Source organism: Haliotis asinina, chromosome 5, assembly GCF_037392515.1.
Source record: "Haliotis asinina isolate JCU_RB_2024 chromosome 5, JCU_Hal_asi_v2, whole genome shotgun sequence".
Lineage (NCBI taxonomy): Eukaryota > Metazoa > Mollusca > Gastropoda > Lepetellida > Haliotidae > Haliotis > Haliotis asinina.
In genome coordinates this window covers 4,521,865-4,543,554 of record NC_090284.1, presented here as the reverse complement: position 1 = coordinate 4,543,554, position 21,690 = coordinate 4,521,865, and the positions used below count along the sequence as shown (strand labels likewise).

General features: G+C 39.7%; 1 protein-coding gene across 2 annotated transcripts in view; it reads left to right on the top strand.

The window, feature by feature from the left end:
- The first annotated feature begins 7,309 nt into the window (after nucleotides 1-7,309).
- Nucleotides 7,310-21,690, top strand: part of LOC137284787 (neuronal acetylcholine receptor subunit beta-3-like) — a 65,722-nt gene continuing 51,341 nt past the window's right edge. The window contains exon 1 of one of the 2 annotated variants that reach the window (XM_067816764.1): nucleotides 7,310-7,928. Coding sequence is in view for 1 of the 2 variants with exons in the window: in XM_067816766.1 (XP_067672867.1) it covers nucleotides 7,871-7,928 (58 nt within the window). In the remaining variant the exon portion in view is untranslated. The remainder of the gene's footprint in view (nucleotides 7,929-21,690) is intronic. The other variant, XM_067816766.1, reaches the window with a different exon arrangement.

The window sequence follows — 21,690 nt, the reverse complement described above, 5'->3', positions numbered from 1 at the left end:
ATTCGTTTTCCTGTGAAGGTTCGTGTTTCTGAGCCCTGACAGCCATATCGCCCTACATATGCAATAGCCATGATTCATATTCTATTACGTTCAACTCAAAAACCAGCTGGAACCTTGATATATAGGTATCATACTATTTATAGTAATTTGGATACTCTTCAGTCCCACGTTCCCGAATATTAGGTTACCGTATTTGACCAAACTGTGTCTAAAAAAATAATAATGCATATACGTAGGTTTGACAACGCCTCTCTGGATATTATTGTACTTATATGGCTAGATGTGGAAGGGAAACTGAAGTAATGCAGGTCCCAACATTTTCTGCTTTGCAAAGCTCGAGAGCACGAACATGACGCAGATAAACTTACAAACATAATTGGAAGAATCCATTACTTAACACCAGGAAACTAATATCAGTAGGATTGAGATACACGTATCCCAGCATTGATCATACCCTTTCGTCACTGAATACCACCTTAGAACCTTGCCGATTAGCATTAGGTTTCTGGCAAACTGGGAGCCAATCTTAATCCTCAGTTGATCCTTCACCTCCAAGATATTTTCACTTTTCCAATGCTACATTCCAGTACTTTTCAATAAGTGGTTAAATGTGGTTTAATGGTTACAAAACCAGTTTCAGTTGTCAATTTCTTTGTATCAATAGTTAGTTAAATCAAATCTGCACTTATGTTCATCTTAAAAATGCTACCCTTAAGGAAAAGTGAAATGTTTCGCAGGCATCAGCGCGTCACTTTTGCTTGTGTGCGTACAGTTTTTATTGCCATTTAATTTAAAAAAAAATTACTTGGCCGCGCCCAGAAGATCAGTTTTTCCACTTAAAGAAATGAGTGTGGCTGAATCTACAACTTATTAACGCGTGCTAAAATGTGCTCCTTCCGCGTCACTTTTGTCAAAAATTAACAAAAGTCCTACCGCCCTCGTTACATTTGAAAAAAATGTGCCAGAGAAACATTTAATTTTTTTATGCAGCCTAATGTGTTGCTGAGCGATCATCCAGCTATTTTGACAGGCAATAACCTCTCCGGTAGTGGAAATGGTATGCAGTCTGTTAACGCCTGTGAAGAACTCCTCAACGTGCATTCACGCATGTGTATGTAGCATGATTAAAATGACGCTTCATTTATGCCCAATTAAAACGCAAAGGTATGGCATCTCCGTTGCCGGAGTGTAAGCTCATTTGGCTTTACGAATATTATAATCCTAACAATTTCGTACTCGGAAATGTGCGTAATTGTCTTGAGATATTTTGCACCAACTTTACTTACGCACACAAATAGTGCGTTGGCAATTATTGTAGCCATACTTGAGTCCCTTTTAACAGGTCGTTGCAATTAGTTAGTGTTGACGTATCTGTTGAAATTTTCTGTACCAAAGAAAGCGTTGAGCCGTGAGAAAGAATATGAAGACCGACATTAATAGCTTTATAGTTTCAAGGTTAAGAGCAGTTTTACGATTACCAGCCATTCTCTATTCGGTAACGTACGGAACAGCATTTGCATGTTTGTTTTCGTGTGTTCGAGAGGTAACGTTTATGTTTTGACGTATTTTAGATTGAATAAAACACAGACGATCAAAATGCCGCAGTGCAAAGCTATCTGGAAATAGATTACCCGTACATACATGCAGGTTTAAACCAATGTTTTTGTACCCATGATACAGATGATGCTTAAAGATGGGGCGTATTTGATAAAAATTGAATGTCAGGTTACGTGTCGATATCCGAAGTAAAGTGAACTAATGGTAGAAGTTGTTTATGTTTGTACATATAAGTATTGAGGTAAAACCAACACAGACATTAAGAATCACACTATATAATTAGTGCATGAAGGTATATAAATGAGTTGCGGTTACTGCATGGTAATTACGCAATAGGATACAACAAAATGGAGGTACTCAACCCATTGACACTACAATTACAAGTAGGTAAGGGACACTGGCCCTGATAATATTCAAAACGAACATGCATGTTATTGTGTCCCATGTGGCCAGATCGCGACTGATGTCATCAATCTCCAGATTACCTACAGGCCCTCGGCTAATAGCAGGCTGAGCGATGACCAGATTATCACTGCCATTCAGCAAACTATTTGCAGCACTTCACTAGATAACAATGCAGAACTATCATTGGTCAAGGAATTTAAAGCTGAAATGAATATGGTGCCCACGCATGATTTAAAAAAAACCCCAAACAAACAAACAAACATCACGTTTTCAACAATCACATCACTAATGCAAACGAAGACAGTTGTGAGAAGCAACAAGAAAATATCAATTTCACGTTTTGCAATATATATATATCTATCTTAAACTAACACATTCGTTGATGGCATTTTCACTTCAGAAAATGTGCTACATTTAGAAGAAAACACGATTGAAGCGAACAAATCTATTAGTGTACACTGAGTGCGTTAATTTAAAGTCGCCAGTGTTTGCAAAAAGTGTGTGTCAAAGGAACAATTCCGTCTGCAAAACACAAACGACAATGCATGGCACTGTAACACTGATAGGATGTGGCCCGGGGTAATGCAGTTAGATTTGTAAGCTTTCCTGTATGTGCAGTTCTACAAAGCATGCAGAAGTGGTACCAAGTCCTTCTCTTCAGACCAGTACATTATATACTTCCCAAAAATCAATATAGAAGACTGTATTAATCCTTCTAATGTGACTTCAGAGTAGAATAAAATCAGTTAAGACAAATAGACAGTTTATGGCGCTCTAACCTTTATTCGTCACCGCCTGTGACACATGAGAATATTGTGCGTATCAAGACCTGAAAGAAACATGTGGATATATAGCCAACCGTTTCCCGCTGGTTCATAAAACATGTTATTTATTTAAGTTAGGTGTTCATTGCTGTCGGTTACATCATCCTCAGCGTCCCTTAGAATGTTTTTAAGTAGGTTAGTATCGACATTGTCTGGAAAGTGCTTATGTAATGATGACACCGATCCCTGATCACCTCGACTTGGCGTTGTCGATAGTGATGGTGCGTGGTATTTCCGAAAGGGTGAGCGGAAACGTTTGGTAAAAAAGCAATAATAGTGACAAAAAGCCCTTTCCACATCCAGAAGAAAACTCAGAAAAAGCAGAGTCAATTGTAAAATTCCTGCAGTATCTTGATTGCCGGCGACACATGCAAATTCTGATCAGTTGATCTGAAAAACATCCTATGAAACAAGTCAAGAATGGGAACTGCATCGAACATACTTTTTGTCAGCGATGTACACATGTGCCATGTGGGTACTGGCATCTGAATGGTCTATTACGCACAAGGCGCTTTCGCTGGGCTGAAATTCTGATTCATCAGCATAAATAAACAAGTCTCCTTGTAGCCCATTTGCCCCCTTGTGGGATGCCTATATTTGTATGAATGTCTTACCTTCAAATGTTACATAAATGATTATTATATCTGTAATCTGAGGACGTCTAGCATTTCATTTACTGGTTTCGTCGTTAATACAGACATGCCCCGAACCTCTGTATAAGTGGTAATTATATCTATGATAACGACGTTTTGTACGCTTTGTCCTTAAGGTGCCTTACTTGATTTGTATATGAGATAGTGCAGTACTAGTGAATGAGTGGGTTTAGTTTTACGCCGCACTTCGCTGTATTTCGGCGAAGTGGCAGCTAGTGCTGTACAAAGTTGAAAGTATTATATTTTGAAAGAATTGAACTTGATTCTTTTTCTAGTTGTAATAGACAAGGTTGTGAGTATCCATTGTTCTCAAATTCGTTCTGTAAACATAATGAAAGTGCTTCCTTGATTTGTATTCGGGATTGTGGTTTATCTGAGAAAGGGGGATATGGTGGCATTATACCTATCTTTGCAAGCAGTTTTATAGACCTTTGAAGTATGCCATGTTATATACAGATTTCTTTGATTGAACAATTAATGTAAGACGCTGACGTATACTGTTCATGTTATTTGATGCGTGGGTACTGGGACCTAGATTTAACGATTCATATAGGGCAACCAGACACGTGTATGACAGGTAGCTTGGACAGTGCACTGACACCCGACTAAATGCACGTTGACACACACGACTCCCTATCATGTCGACTTTTGGAGGTGATCATTGACAGGACGTCGACAAACGCACACTGGAAACGAGGCAACAAATGTTGTTGTTTCATGCATAAACACCGAAATGGAGTATATCACAACCAAATGAGGTGCCGAATCAGAGAGCGAGAGAGACAGAGAGTAACAGAAATAGCGATCCACCGAATCATCCCTTGAATGTGACAAAATCAGAACTGATACCTGCAAAGTAACGAATGTGCTTTGGTGTTATGTTTTACTGCCACCTGTCTTTATCTTATCACTGGTTCTATTTCAGGATCCCCGACTTTCTGGAAAGTGTATTAAATGGAGTGAAATTTGCAACATTTTTATCTGAACGCTGTGAGAAGGGCCACGATATGAGGTGAGCCACAGAGCAACTGCTATGAAACATAAATCAGGTGAAATTCGGGATGCATCACTGGAGTTCACGGACCGACCTCGTAAGGTTAACGTCTCTGTGAATAAAGGATTTGGTCGTATCCAACATGTGTGTCTTAGTATTGGGTTGGTAATATATACATAGAGCGGGAACATGATAATATGGACCATGAGTATTATGTTCCTTCTTAGTTCCTTGTGGAGTCCGCTTATACACGAACATGCTGTTTCATTCTTCCCTATGAACGCCTGTTTGCAACGTCGACTACGGGATGTTTCTCCACAGGAGCTGTTCCCACCACAATTTATATACGGGAGGAATTTTGTGCCCAGCAACTCTTTCCACAAGGAGCTTTGACCACAGGGACTTTGACCACTGGAACTCCCACAAGGATCATTGTCCACAATATAAATGTTCGCTTACTACAAAGACATTTTCGGTACATGCGACAAATCAAAGAGTAATTTCTTTTGATAAACGTTAAAGGTTTTAGTTTAGTAATGTTTAAAAGAGATCAAACATTAACTGCACCTCACCAAAACTTCTCTGCTGAACTGTATTAAAAGACAGAAACATCTATGCATTTGACTATGTCAGCAACGAAAAATATTGAAAGAATTTTTGAAGTCTGTTGGCACCATTAATACTCTGAACTAATGGTTAAAGTGATATTTAGAGTGCCTTTCATGTTTACTCAGTTTGATATATGCTGTTTCTGTGAAGTTCAATAAAATAATAAATACGTATTTTACATGATGTACACCTGTATAATATTATTATGGTGGGCAAGATTCCTCCCCCATAGAAATTGTGGTTGGTCGAGGTTCTAGTGCGCTGAGGTCCTGAAGGCAAAGTTCCTTCTGGGCAATGTTCGTATGGGCAAATCTCCTTCTGAGCAATGTTCCTGTGGGCAAATTTCCATATACTGCCTTAGTTAAATGGTAGTTTGGTTGGCGGGCCAGTCGAAGATGTGACATGTGTCATCTCGGCCATAAGTGTTAGAGTTGTCTTTATTCTAGGAAAGAAAACCATTTCGTTACTCTGCTATATAATGGCTGATTTGAAAGCCCAATTTCCTCGGTTACAATGGACTGGTCTGCTTTGTTCTATATGGAGAGCCCAGGTACATGCTGCATGCCACCTCTCCTGCTGTTGAGGGAAGAAAAACATTACCACCTTGCCACCACATACCTGAACAACCCATTGAATAATTTCAGCAGGTGCCCAAATCTTGTAACGGTAACACATCCTGGATTGAGGATCAATCACAAGCTCCGGGCATGACGTCATATCTTGCTCATCACTATCGATAGTCTTCCTTTTATCTTCCAGAGTGTTGCTAATGAAATCTGCACTCTTTTTCAAGCTCGTCAACACGTGTGATAGCCATTTGCAGATTCTTCTACGTGCGTGAATGTTACCTAAGCTATGTTTAATCGTCAATCGGTTTCTCCCAACGTCAGGACAAGATCACCCAGAGCTGACGTCACAATCAACAGTGTCAGTTTGCCCAGGTAGGTAGAGCATTTCGTTTGTGCGGGAGTGAGTTTAAATTAGTTTAGCAGATGTTGTGTAAGGTGTCATTGCGCTTACGAATACGAAATCTCTGATAAAACAGAGTCGATTGTCCGATTCCGACAATATCATGAGCGCGTGTTTATGAAACACGGTACCAATGACGATACCAAGTGTTTGTGATAGGGTGGGCGTATCGGGTCCAACAGGTGACACCCGTCGCAAACATATGAAAAGTCTAGTCACTTGTTCAGCGGAAAAAACACGGGAACATATGGTATACGTCAACATAGGGAATTATTTCCGATGTACAAGATCTGGCTTGACGCTTCACACTCAGTGCTGAGGCCTCGGTCCAAGTGTTTAAGGCTATATTGGTGAGTATGCTCTTACAGTTACGTGTCACACTCGAATCTCGATGTAACAAAGCCAAGTCATACTGTTACGTCTCTTCCTCAAACCTCGATGTAACAGGATCATGTCCCTCACGCCCCGTGTTTAGGTCTTGGTGGAACAGTCCCTCGAAGCCCCAATTTCCAATTAACACCGGCACGTGTTGTAATACACCAATAAACCCTTGACGCCCCGATCTCTAATTAACACCGGTCTCTGTTGTAATACGTCCATGACGCCTTCGCGGCATGCCTAGTTTAGAAGATAACGAGAGTAATTATTGTGCAAAAGCAAACCGTTCACAAAAACTGGTCTTAACACTATTTGCAGTGTGAAAACGTTCAGATATCATTAATGTGCTAAATGCAGTGTGCAGTGTGTAGAGTTCCCTGTCAATGGTATGTGGAATACATTGCCAGTGGAATACGCTTAATGTGGTGAAGAGTGATTGCAACTCAATAAATATCTTACAGTGTGAAGAAATCTTACACTAATGATAGGCTTAATTTGGCCTGAAGTGTTAACAACCTTGAGTATGTTGTTTGATATAATGAGTTACCCTTTCTCTTCAATCAGTGTTTAGGCTAAGTTAAACATTGTTGGTGAGAGTTTTCATATTTCTCACGAGATGAATATTGTGTAAAGTGATGAGAAATCCATATACGCCTCATTCTTATCACAGTGCTAAAGCAGCGATGCGTAGCTGACTCTTAACAACTGTATAATGAACAGCATAAATGGTGTACATTTCACAATGTCTCAAAATAATCAAAAAGACATTCCCCTTCAATCAGTATGATTCATGGGAAGCGGAGGGGGACGTATTTAAAATGTTAACCTCTGCGCCTGTTGACGACCACTATCACCCTTTCATACCACTAAGAACAATAAATAGACCCATCTAATTATATGCTGTTGTGTGTCACGGAACCAGATCGCTTGATGGTGTGCAAACTAACAGCGCATAATTCACTATGCATTTAGCGACGACAACATATTACCTTTTCATAATGCAATATGAAGAGGCCATAATGCGCTGTTCAGTGTCACCGGGCCAGATCGCTTGATGGTGTGCAGTGTTAACAGCACGTAATGCAGTGTTCACTTGTGGAAGTCACGACGTGCAATGCACCAGTAACAACTCGAGGAATCGCGTGCTGGAGGGCAGTCAGGGTTGGGCAGTATGCGTGTCTGACTCTCAACGACCGCTGCCGCTACCAGCAGTGGCCGTGGTTAACAGTGCATCAATTGATTACGCACCTGGGCGAATTCTCTCACTCGATGGCGTATTGGCATCTACAGGTTTGATTTCATTACTATTTGCGGTCTGCCACCAGATAGGACTGCCAGACCCCGTCCGCCTTGCATCTCAGGAGGATTCCAACGTTCCATTGCTAAATTATTGAATCTATGGTCTTGCATCGTGTGGTTTCTTGACCTTTGTATGTGCTTCAGTGACACGCTAGGACGCTCCAGTGTCTGGTGAAGACGGAATGACACTATTCACAGTATACCGCCAGTGTGTTGTGTATCTCGGACTCTCTCTGATAGGTGAGTTCAATGTTGTCACGACATACTCATTATCTTAAAAAGGGATAGCGTGAAACACAAAGGATGTAGATAAACTGTTAAACATGTGTTCACATAGTTCATTACACGTTTCATTACGGCAAATATTACACAAAGTCGTGCACCGCACATGTAGGAAACTATAGGCAATAGCTTCAAACATGCATGCGATGAGAAGCTAAGTATGCATGGGCGGCACATGATGTACATGTACAATATTATTACTCATATTGCTATTATACAAATGGAATGAGCGTGGTTTTACGCCGCTTTCAATTATATTCCAGCTATGTCACGACACAAAATATACGCTACATATTGTACCCATGTGGGGAATCGAATCCAGGTCGCGGGTGGGATAAGCAAGTGATTTTACCACAAGTCCACCCTGATTTATAAAACGAAAGAGGCGGGTCACAATAATGTAGGAAATATGCATGAACAGGACATTTGAATACAATGAATAAAAAGGCATATTTGCACAAACGTGAAATTCTATTTTCTCTTCAGATCGTATAGAGGTAGTCTGTTGTTAAACACACTGTCTTATACGGTATTTATGTTTGTACATGTATTTCAAATTATACACATGTATAAATACACACCTACACATGTACGTAAGTATGTACACATGATGTACACATGATGTACATAAGTATGTACATGTGTACCTGTCCTCTACTCATTGCCCACACCTCATCACTTACGCAAACATATGCACTGGTGCATAAAGGATAACATTCGATGGGGTGATGGCTGTTGTATAAATACTTTATAAATCTCCTCACTTCACTCATGATGTATTTGGGCGGTAGGCAGTGCTGTTTTTACCTAATAAAAAACAAAATCATTTCCAAATCAATAAGAAAACTGTGCTGAAAACTGTGCAGCCTATTGTTTATGTCATAATCATGTGTTTAAGGATCAGTGTAAAATCGAGCAGAGCCGCGAGTTAACGAAGCGTTGATGACACAAACACATGCAAAGGCGAGTTAGTGTTCACTGAAGATCACAAAAAAGAACCTATGGTATCCATCAAAGTCGGGACTGCATCAGATGCATGGCTCACTGACTAATACGTCACATTTGATAATGTATACAAGTTTACAAAACATTACTACGAAAAGTTTTGAATGTTGTTAGCCTTTTTAAGAGAAATTTTCTTAAAATGACATACTGGTACCCATGGCCAATCTGGAACCTTATGCGACATTGCATTTAAGCAGGTGAGGGGCTTTCATTGGTCTCTTTTTCAGTGGAATGGAGTTTGACGTAACTGAACGATATCAATTCATTGCTACATGTGAAGTTTGGTGCATTTCCAAATGTTGACTTGTTGACTTCCGATTTCTATAAGTGAACAGGTTACTGGCCTGTGCATGTGTTTATGGTTCTACAAGATGGACGGGATATTTTCACCTTCGCGAACACCTGTTGTGATCACTATTTGATAGTGATTCATAAACACGTGCTTTGTCGCCGGTTCATTGTTTCAATCATTGGAATTGTCTGGTCCAGAGAATATTGTTTACAAACAGCTTGCTACAGCAGTAACACTCAGACGTATACATGTTATAGTAACAATTGTATAGTCGACAGCATTTCCTAGAGTTTTTTTTCACTCATGTTGAAAGGCCTTCGTTGTTTCTATTTTGAGTTTTTAGAACCGAGTAGAAAATAAATTCCGTTCATATGCCTGTACAGACAGGTTGACTCCTTATTTTGTGAAATGTTGTAGCTCTCAATTTCACAAAGATGTTATCAAGTTTATTCAGCACTTCACACATTCACTGTAAGCTTTAGGAAGTATTTGCTTTCATGTTATAGAAAATTATGATGAAAGTAAAAGATGTCACAACATGTAGTGATGTCACAACATGTATTGTGTGCTAAGATTTTTCCTATATTGTGTTTTGTGGAAAAGCTGAGTACAGTGTGAAAGCCAACTATTTCGATATAACTAATATTGCAAAACTTCAAGCAAATACATTTATAACAATTCGCAATGCATTATTCAGACAAAGTACTGCTATACAGAGGAAGTCATTTCGCATTATAGGGTATCTATGAGGGACAGGGTCTGGATGGTACATTAGTTCTTGCTTCAACGTGGGAGTTGCTTTAGCCTTTGGAAAGATTCTAACGTTCTGGTTTAAACAATCTCACGTAATCAGCCGACGAGACAGGTCCATGACAGGTGTGATGATGAACGTCATAGTCTGCTGGACGTTTGGAACGCAGTTTCTTTGAAGATAAAAAGGGAAATACTTGATGGTGCCGCAATTGTGATGTTTAGTCCAAGGGGCACCTTCTGCAATGTCACTCCTCCAGTCAGATGAGCCTACAATGAAGGTCACCGTGTATTAGCGCTGCATTATGCCGAGACATGTAGCACATTAGAGAATGTTGTCATTATCGAATCACTTACAAGATCAGGGACAAGATGTCGTAAAAGGCAGTTCTGGCTCACGTCAGCTGCTTTATTCGTGAAATAAGCTAACTGAAATTGTTATGAAATGAGACTTGACGTTTCCATCTCATACATTTAAAAAACTCAACTCAAAGTTGTATTAATTGTAAATGTTAGGCTACGCTTTGTGAATAGTGCTTATTTAAAGGTTATCGTGGGGCATTTTAAATAATCGATGGGGAAACAGTTGTTAAGAGGCTAAATTTCGTGAAGAAGAAAGAGACATGCGTTTCTATGTGATTTCCGTAATATACGTGTGAATCTGTCTAAGGTATGTGTGTGAACCTATACATATATCTGGTTGTATTACCTTTTGTCATAAACGTCCAAGTAGATAGCAAAGATACAGTAAACCCACACGGTCCGTAGTATGGTGATCTACATTCTCCTGGTAGCGACTTGTAGCCTGTGTTTTATACTTTATTGTCATCTTCACTTAAAATGTTTTAGTTTCACATACTAGTTTTATATTTACTGACATTCCATGACAAGAATTTACGTTCTACATTTATTGATTGTAATACTGATGTGAATTAAATTGATCTCGTTTCAAGCTGGCTGCAATGTGGCATTATTATTCACTCACTCACTCACTCTTATCACAAACTGTATACATATATCCGTATATCTCAGCTATCACAATCTTGTGATAGTTATGGATTTCATAGACTCTGTAACTAGCATGATAAATGAACACTGTCTACGCCCATGCCTTAAACATAGTTAAGCAAATAGAACGGTAAAATGCTTAGTTCATTACATTTGTACACGTACATACAGATCCTGGTATAAAGATACCTGTGTGAGATGGTTTCGTTGAAAAGGGTAATCATGAGGTATATGATGCTTTGACTTCAGTCAACAGAAATGTATGATGTACTCATTAAATACGATGAGATTCGTTCGACATACCTTTGATAGCATGCATACGATTTTCTCAAGACAATGTATTGAAAAAATCTAATATTTGAAAATATATCCGCACTATGGTTTGAAATGTGAGTAGAAACTACGTACTTCTTGAAGAGAATCCTTCTAAAGGCATTATGTCGCATGCCTGGAAATTTGACTGTGATTTAAGTAGTATTGTAACTTTTGAATTTTTTCTCAAGAGCAATACATAAAGAAATGGTAAGCACCCCTGAAGAATTTGGCAAATATGCTGTCACCCGCCTTGAATAATTTGAGCTGCAGTTGAGAGTATGTACATAAAGGCACCAAAACAAAAACGCTCTTGATTATGTAAACACATGCTGTGCCTTTGACGTATAGTGGCGTATTGATGGTAATGTAATAACATGCCCATGCATTGTCATTAATGACATCTACACAATAATACAAAATACAAAATACAAAAATACTGCAAAACACACACTTGAACTTACTCTTATACACACAGCAATACTTGACCACCCTCAACCATTTTAATCTGTGACAAGTAGAAAATAGATAATGCTGTACTATGATCACCTCTGTACATAGTGATACCGAGAAACTACATAACACATGATCGTATTGGAGCTTGTAACTTGGTGTTGTCTTGATGGTTATCATTTCTACACAGTTACATCTGCAAAACTATAATTAACTTGTCTTTATTTCGTGCCATCTAAAACAATACCATGGTTAGCTTTGTTACGGTTTGACATCATTCTTTGTTGTTTAACGACGCTCTCAAACATATTTAAGCTATAGAGTGGCGGTTATGAATAGTCGGTCTGGAGCAGATAATCTAGCGATTGACAGCATGAACATCGATCCACGCAATTGGGTTATGTGTCAGCCAAGGCAGTGGGCGTGACCACCCGGCGCCTTAAGTTGCCCTTTATGCAAACATTGGTCATGAAGGTGATTTGGCGATTTAACATGCGCTTTCTAACCCGTATCTTCAGCGATCTTGAAGTCTAGGTAATATTGCAAGACCATGCTCAGTAGCTCTTTACGTATCGCTATCTGGGTAATAGGGCAAACTTATCGTAAGTTTCATTTTACTTAATGAGATCTACATCCGAAATGAAATCTCATTCTGAGCCATAATCACGAACCCGCTTGTGTACACATGCACGACTTCGCTGCATGCTGATAACGATAATTAAGTCTACACAAACTGACGAATAGAACTGATTGGATAATTCAAAAAGGCAAGCAGGGTGGTAAACTTGCAAATGACGAAGGAGAGCTGCATACACTCAGTACATGGACAGGTATACGTTCATGCACTGTGTTAGGTTACAAGACGTTGTTTGCTCTTACGTGTCACAGTTCTGCTTGATAATGTGTCAAGGCATGTTTCATTCATCTGACAAGGCATGCATCATTCATCTGACATTATCATAGGATCTTAGCACTGTAGTATTCATGTGTTATCCATCATGATCAGAAAAAGAGGTCTATAATCTATGTGTAGACATACCGACAAAACGTTGACCTAAGACAGACACAAAGACCGCTCTATGGAAGAGACCAGTACCAGTCGTTTGCAGTGGGTAACACTGTCTGTGGCGTTAAACGTACACAGTCTGTGGCGTTAAACGTACTACACTGTCTGTGGAGTTATACGTACACTGTCTGTGGAGTGAAACGTTACACCAACACATGACAGAAGTGTTCCTCAAACACATGATAGTCGATGTGACTCACTTCACTAATAGTTAAAGATGGACCGGAAGACTACCCAGGTCATGCTCTGAACCACAGAAGATCTCTTATGTTGGAGAATACTGGCACTGTCCTCGGTGTATCTTGTTACTGTCTCGGAGTCATAGCGTCTATACCTTTAAATGTAACTACATTCAATTTAATCTGGTTAATAAGCAATCAGGGAACTGAACAAAGGGTGGTGTTTTCAAAACCGACATCTACATTATAAGATGGGCTTGCGGGTACAGATGAAGTTAGGTTTATCTACTCAGACCCTGGATAGATACTTGCAACAGTGGGACGCGTTATAAAATCCATCGTTCCTGCTTTCTTCGTTTATTGACTTTGTAAAGGTTCACACTCAATAGAACTCCTATGAAATGAGAGTCAATTCTAAAATCATTAGTGAAACGGACATCCGTCAAGCTGCCTAGTGTTTAGTACCCAGCGTGTAATCTAGGATCTTCATCATTTATACAAAGCAGCAGATATTCAATCCCGTATCCTTTGAAACTGCTTTCATAGCACTGAATGTACTTGAGTACACAGTTGATGGGAGTCTTCCGAAGAGAAAAATGAATCCAGCTTAAAGGAGAAAAAAATCATTTTGCTCCTCTTTTGGAGAAAATACGAAATTGCCAGATGTTGGCCAAGATTCTTAATGCATTAAAGATGCAAATGAATTTTTGTTGCTTCAAAGTTGCGTGTATTGCGTGTGTCTAGTAAAATAGAGAAAATATTTTTCTGGAGCGAGTATTTTTTGTTCTGTATTTAAGTCACTGGCTGTGCGTACATCTATAGGAGTGATGGCGTGTGTATGTCTTATATTGTCGTGGTAACAAGCCATGTGTAATGGGTCTCTCATCAGGCAATTCACATGAGCTGTAGACCTGCATGTAGGCGCGTGATCAGTCAATTCAATACAGTTACATATCACCCGTTGGGTTTTCTGCAATTGAACATAGTTATATTTCTGTCTTCTGGGTGTTTTTAAGGTTTTATTGTCGCGTCCTTACTTTTAACTCAACACCTAGTTACACGGGCTCTGGTTATGTTAGTTTGATGAACCGTATCAAATGACGGCGTGATGCCAACAAAACAGTGTTTGTTAGCGTGCATCGGGTATTGGGTACAGGCTACGTTGATAACGTTAAGGCAAAATGACGTACCTCGTTAATGCGGACTGCTTTTTGTAACCTGACAGACTATAAAAAGTGTGCACCTGTAACCTGGTTGAGACAAAATTCAAACGTTATCACACAGTTACTATGGTGAAAACAGGAAACACTTCACACTTCACTGCCGTGACACAGCTGTGGAACTAAATGGCCGTTTAGTCGTCGTTTCATTTTGAACCAACATCACCATGGGTTTAAACTTTCCCTTCGTCAGCAGATTATATCATGAAGTCCCCTATTAATATAAATAATAAGGAAAATGACATAACTACCCTAAACGAGAATCAATCGTTATGCAGGGCAGTAAAATCGTGTACGTGTAGGCGTGAATTTATTACCTTGTTTTGCATACCAATTTACATTCCAAAGCACGAGAGGTGTCAGAACAGAAAATACACTGCAGTATGGATGTTTGAATGGTTTTTCTGCGTGCATTTATGCATTTATTGTGGTCGTGGAAAATATTAGAAATTATATATAAAAATGGGTGGGAGGACTTGGTGTGATCGAGAGTGTGAATGCCAATGTCGAGTATATTCTGGGGAACTCGGCATTTCGGAGTATATCTTAATCCTTCAATACCTGTATATAGTATACACCGAAACGTAGAGTTCTGCAGAATGCAAAATTAACATCCATAAAGTTCCCACTTTTTGCGTTCCATTTCCAAATTCCATTTGTAGCAATGTGGTCAATTTTCTATGATTTAGGGATTGTTACTGAGAATAATACCAACAATATCAAACATTTATTGTGTGGAAGGTGTGTTAGGCTCCTGATGTGTATAGTCACTGGGGAAATCATTGTGGCCCGACGCATCTAAGGGCTCTGTTCTGCTTGCAGCAACCATCATCTGCTCCACAGAGATGACGTTAGTACTAATTGATGACTTTATTTAAAAGACGAGCATGGTGTATACACGAGATATTATATTACATTAAATCTTTATAGTGACGTGTAAATAAGAAATGACTTATATTCACGGTGGCCACAGTGTGAATGCCTCATTATTACCAGGTTTAGTCAGTGGTGATATCGTGTGTACATGAATTCACAATGTATATTCAGGAATCTTACGGTGTGTTGACTCAAATGGACCATGAACAAACCAACACAGAGAGACGCGTCCCAAGAGTACATTATTTATTTCCTGATCAATACGTGGTTTTAGTTGGCCATATGGGCGATTATCTAGCGATGAAAGGCGTCCGGTTTATGCAAATATACAATGGTTGGGGTCACGCTGGAGACTGCTACAAAAGTGTTCGCACGGTAATGAGAAATATATTGCTAAGCTCTCTGCAAACATCCGTCTATTCTTCTCAAGCATCACGGTTTTGTTTTTGTGTTTGTTTTTCTATTTAATCTGGTCAGGCATAACGGCTGTCAGTCCGTAGAGATATCTCCGACAGCCTGCTATGTTAACACTGAAGAGCTTTGACTCTGCAATCTATATTGGCTGTGGGGAGAAGGAGATTAGATATGACAATTTCGCCCGCTGTTGAATGCATTTACACTTTCATCTGCTAGCTCATCTTCCTTCTCTCCTATCCAAGTACAAATATTCGCATCTGAACTTGGTGATGTACCTATTCGACAGACTGTATTTTATAACCTTGAGGTTATTTTAAACTGATTTTTAATACACATGAAGTAACTTATTTTCGACGATTGGGACCCCCGGGATTACAGTGCTGAGAGATGGGTGGAGAAGTTAGGAGACTGGAATGTGTGGATTACACTGAAAAAGAGACTGTGCGAGGGAGAGGCTAAATGTACAATTAAACCTCTTGAAAAAATAGGTGTGCGAGAAAAGTTTCAATGTCAAATTGAGATGTGATGGTCAGAAAGAAGAATAGAAATGAAAAGATATTGTGAATGAGGTAGACCTGGGGAGAGACAGAAGTAGAACGAGAGGAACAGAAAAAACTGACAACAGAGATTCGTTGGGGGTGGGTTGTCATATAATCACTGTTAACCTTTTCTACCTGAAAGCCAGAGAGGCATGTAGAAATGAAGAAGAGGCTTAAACATTATTTCATCTGTTTGAAAATGGATCGGCAGACAAGCCATTACTGGTTTAGTAAGTGCTCCTCGAGGTGTAGTTTCCAATATCAAAAAGCTTCTAATGTTACACAAGTGTGTTAAAAATAGTTAATCCAAAACTGGAAAGTTTCAGATAGCAATATGAGATTTGTGACCCGCCGTGTTTTCACGTGCGCTTCTCACTTATTCTTTTCATCATCAATTCTCTTCTACAGAACGTGATTCTAATACCGAATGTACAAAAAGGACATCTGAAATAACATATGAACAGTGACCACAAGCTGCTTTATCAGAAATAAATGCGTGTGTGAGTATGGTTTTACACCATATCTAAAAACATTCCAGCAATATCAGAAAAAAGCTTTCAAATCTATTGCATATCAATCACTATATGGCGACTTTAGAATTGTGTAACAAGTTCCGGCTAAGGGATTCAAATATCAATCTATAGATTTTTCATAAAATGTGCCCATTAAAATCTTTGATGTTTTAAACGCTGTGTTTTTGACATCATGTAGTGCTGTCCCCGATATTCAATGATGCTTTCATATAGTTTTCATTGCTTGGACGCGTTTTACATTACACCTGGTATATTTTGTTCCTTGAGATAATAGAGACTGGTTATTTTTACCGTGACGTTACGGATTAGTTTAATAAATCAATAAGCCGTTGTACGTAAATTGTATTAAGAACTAACTGGGGCTTCATATGGCAATATCATATCGTCCAACAGGTCTTGGTTGCTTGCGCATCACACGCGACAAGGTGAAGCTGTTCATGATGTAAACGTCTGGTTTGTTAGGCTCAGAATAGATTAATGACAGGTGGCTTCAATATTGATACGTTTTTCTAACAAGTCATGTAATACAACAAAAGTCAGGTTTGTTATAAGGGTTTCTGTCTTGTTTCTGCATCTTTATTACATCTGACTGATACCACTCACAGTTCCACTATGTGCATGTGTGATGTCTACAAGTTGATTTTCAACAAAATCTGTCCAAATATGACAAAATGATCTTTTAACAGGAATATAAATGCGATATCGATGGCATTTTTGTTCATTGATAGGTTTATATGCAAAACGTCGGAGGCAGTAAATCCTGGGGCTTTAGTATGGGCGTGTCGGGAGCAATGTTGTTTAGATCTGAAGGGCTATGACTGTGAACTTGAAAGGCTTCAGTTTCATTCATCTTCAAAGGAGGCGCAAAACTAGTGTGTGTTTCACGAGCTTTCTCTTTTATTTGTATTAAAGTTTTTCTTACAGAGTAGCTTCCCTTACTAAAATAAGATTTTAGGCGGTAATTAGTGGTATCGCATATGGAACATCAATAAAGCCACACATCAAAGTGGCATTAGCGAATAGGCGACTTTCAAACCTGACACAGTATAAAGAAAAGTGACCCTGGTACGAGCGAGTGAGTGAGTGATCGAGTGAACAGTAATTTACATCCATGTTACGATGGAGTAAGATGTAAAGAAAGACAGAGAGATGAATGCAGCAAGATGGACTACCACACGACCACCAAGCCGATTCAATGAGGGATGGGACAAAGACAAAGTAAACAGTGATGGAGGCAGAACGGAGGTCGTGTTAGGTTATCTATCTATTACAAAGTCCGTGTTCGTGTGTGCGTGACAGGTGGTACTAGTCAAGGCTTCTGGTGGTGTTATAGTGCCCGCTTACTGAGATGCAGGACACATAGATACCTCATTCAGACACATTATAGAGACTATGAGCCCACAGGTCCTGCTTTGTGCAGTCAATGACTATATATATATTATGATGGAACAAACATTCCGATATGTTTCAGAAGTGGTAAGGAAAAGCAAAGCAACAGAAGCAATTTATTAAATAATCTGGCTAGCTATTCTCGAAACGTTCGTAGTCATACGAACTTCTTGAGCTCATTTTTAACACATTGACTACGATCTAAGTTAAGAATCCTTAGGGTTACGAACATTCCCAGAATAAGGAACCTGGGGCGGTATAAACATGAAGCATTATCTGTTTACCAGTTCCAAGTTTCTTTTCAGTATATTTTGTTTATATTATTGAGAATATGACGACAAGGTGAGCGCATGTACTGCTTGAGTGAGTGAGTGAGACGGATTATGAGAGGTGAAAATGTATTGAGAGAAAGATGATAGGTATTCGAGGGATAATAATAATCGGCAGGTAAAGATGGTGGTAAGCGGTGTATATGTATTTTACGCGTGAATACGTGTTCAGAAATGGTGGAAGAAGGGAACCGGCACAGGATGGGTAGTAAAACCATACTATCGACAGCAAATGATAAAGACTGATCCCAGGATCAGTACAGCAATGGGTAAGCATGTGGAAAGTAGATAAAGTGATTGAGAGAAAAACTAGGGGAGAAAAGAAACAAGACATAAATAAGAGGCTGTTATAGCCATTGCGATATTAAGCGTTTCTAAGTTGGCTTGCAACCAAGGATGTGTAAAAAAACTAGTGAAAATTTAGAGGTATGCGACTCCCTCCCGTGCAGTGATCTGCAGTAAGTGAGTAAAGTACTCGCCCATCCTAAGTGCCCAAATACTTGTTTGTACCCCGTCCCTATACACTATTCATATATGCTATGAACTGCCAATGTTTGAAGAGATGCAGCATTTTAAGTAATTTACAACGATAATTTCATTTATCTCTACTTCGCTGCTCACATCAAGTGAAAACACATTTGTACGTGTGCAATCAGAGTGGGAAAGTTATACATGCAATGCAAAATCAAGCTGCTTGATCAATCTACTACAGCAACATGTAAGCACTTGTAACATATTGAAACTCATGTGCAGTACTACTTTATGAGACTGCATGGCGTGCGAGATATTGAGAGGATGATGGAGTCCCGCGGGCGTGAGTCATGCAACGGTCGTCGGGACGACTTGGGCGTGCTCATCCCTTTATGGCTGACAATAACGGTAGAGATGAAGTGCAGTGAATCTAACACATTGTGTACATATACGAGAGAGAGAGAGAGAGAGAAAGAGAGAGAGAGAGAGAGAGAGAGAGAGAGAAAACGCGATAGGTTAATCTATACTATTAGAGAGAGACAGGTAGACAGACAGATAGATAGATAGATAGAGAGAGAGAGAGAGAGAGAGAGAGAGAGGGGGGGTAGGAGAGTATGTTCCATATGATGAAAACATCCAGGGACAGGGAGAGAGCGTGATAGGATAATCTATATTATTAAGAGAGAGTTAAATAGATAGATGTAGATAGACAGAGAGACAGTGGCTGGAGATAGGGTGAGAACGTGATAGGATTATTTATATTATTGTTATGAAAGAGAGAGATAACGTGGATAGAGTATGTTCTCTATCATGAAAACATCCAGGGACGGGGAGAGAACGTGATAGGATAATCTATAGTACAACAGAGGACTGGTAATTTACAATCGCTGGTGCTGGAGGCTATGCAATAACTGGTATTAAATCGATAACACGGTTATGTTGGTAAACTTTCGACTCTTGGACGTTTTGATGAAAAGGGCTACTCGGAGATAACAAGGACGTTTTGGTAAACTTTTGACTCTTGGTGAATGGAAATGAGCAGGCATCACGCAGAGAACACGTGCGTGTACTGGTATCATTACAAATTACATGATTGGCCTTTGGTTCATAGTAGGAGTAATGCGCATGCAACCGGACACCGATGTTACAGTTCGTCAATGAAGTAAACAATTTCCCAATGTAACAAGTAACATCTATACACATGTCATAATGACGGACATACAGAAAGCATCATCACACATGAGGATATGATACATACACGATACTCAAAGGTTATAGTAACGATCAGTTTTGAAAACTTACAAACAACTATGTTACCATAGGGGCTTCAAACAGGGAAACGATCAGTTACAAACAACTATGTTACCATAGGGGCTTCAAACAGGGAAACGATCAGTTACAAACAACTATGTTACCATAGGGGCTTCAGACAGGGAAACGATCAGTTACAAACAACTATGTTACCATAGGGGCTTCAAACAGGGAAACGATCAGTTACAAACAACTGTGTTACCATAGGGGCTTCAGACAGGGAAACGATCAGTTACAAACAACTATGTTACCATAGGGGCTTCAAACAGGGAAACGATCAGTTACAAACAACTATGTTACCATAGGGGCTTCAAACAGGGAAACGATCAGTTACAAACAACTATGTTACCATAGGGGCTTCAAACAGGGAAACGATCAGTTACAAACAACTATGTTACCATAGGGGCTTCAAACAGGGAAACGATCAGTTACAAACAACTATGTTACCATAGGTGCTTCAGACAGGGAAACGATCAGTTACAAACAACTATGTTACCATAGGGGCTTCAGACAGGGAAACGATCAGTTACAAACAACTATGTTACCATAGGGGCTTCAAACAGGGAAACGATCAGTTACAAACAACTATGTTACCACAGGCGCTTCAGACAGGGAAACGATCAGTTACAAACAACTATGTTACCATAGGGGCTTCAAACAGGGAAACGATCAGTTACAAACAACTATGTTACCATAGGGGCTTCAAACAGGGAAACGATCAGTTACAAACGAACTATGTTACCATAGGGGCTTCAAACAGGGAAACGATCAGTTACAAACAACTATGTTACCATAGGGGCTTCAAACAGGGAAACGATCAGTTACAAACAACTGTGTTACCATAGGGGCTTCAGACAGGGAAACGATCAGTTACAAACAACTATGTTACCATAGGGGCTTCAGACAGGGAAACGATCAGTTACAAACAACTATGTTACCATAGGGGCTTCAAACAGGGAAACGATCAGTTACAAACAACTATGTTACCATAGGGGCTTCAGACAGGGAAACGATCAATGCAAATGATGTTCGTAGAATTGTAACCGATCTAATGTCAGTTGTATTACATATCATCGGGCAGAAATAATGACTTTTTGTTGGAATCACTCAAGTGTTCTCTACAAAACTTCCGATATCCAATCCTTTCTCTTTTCCACTCGAAGCAATCTCCGTAAGTGCAGAGTTCTGAAAAAGCACCACTTTTGATCGTTTTGATGAGATTTCACCACGACACGCATAAATGAACATGACAGATGGCGCGCCATGCCAGTGCTTGAATCAGGTATTGCGCAGCGTGACGTCGCACTTCAATTCAATATGGCGATAATGGCGGCCAGATAAGAACGTCACAGACCATCCGAGTCCCTATAATAAACGCCTACGGCAAGACCTCTCGGCACGACCTCTCGGCAAGAAATGGACTCAAACCACATATCATCTTTCACGTCCGTGCATCTGTGGTATTCGCTTAGGATGCCCAGTCTTAACGTAAATGTCGCATCGTCAGTAATGCAGGTATATACGGCGGGCAGACTACTTGGGGAGAGGAGGAGAGTAACGGATAACTTGC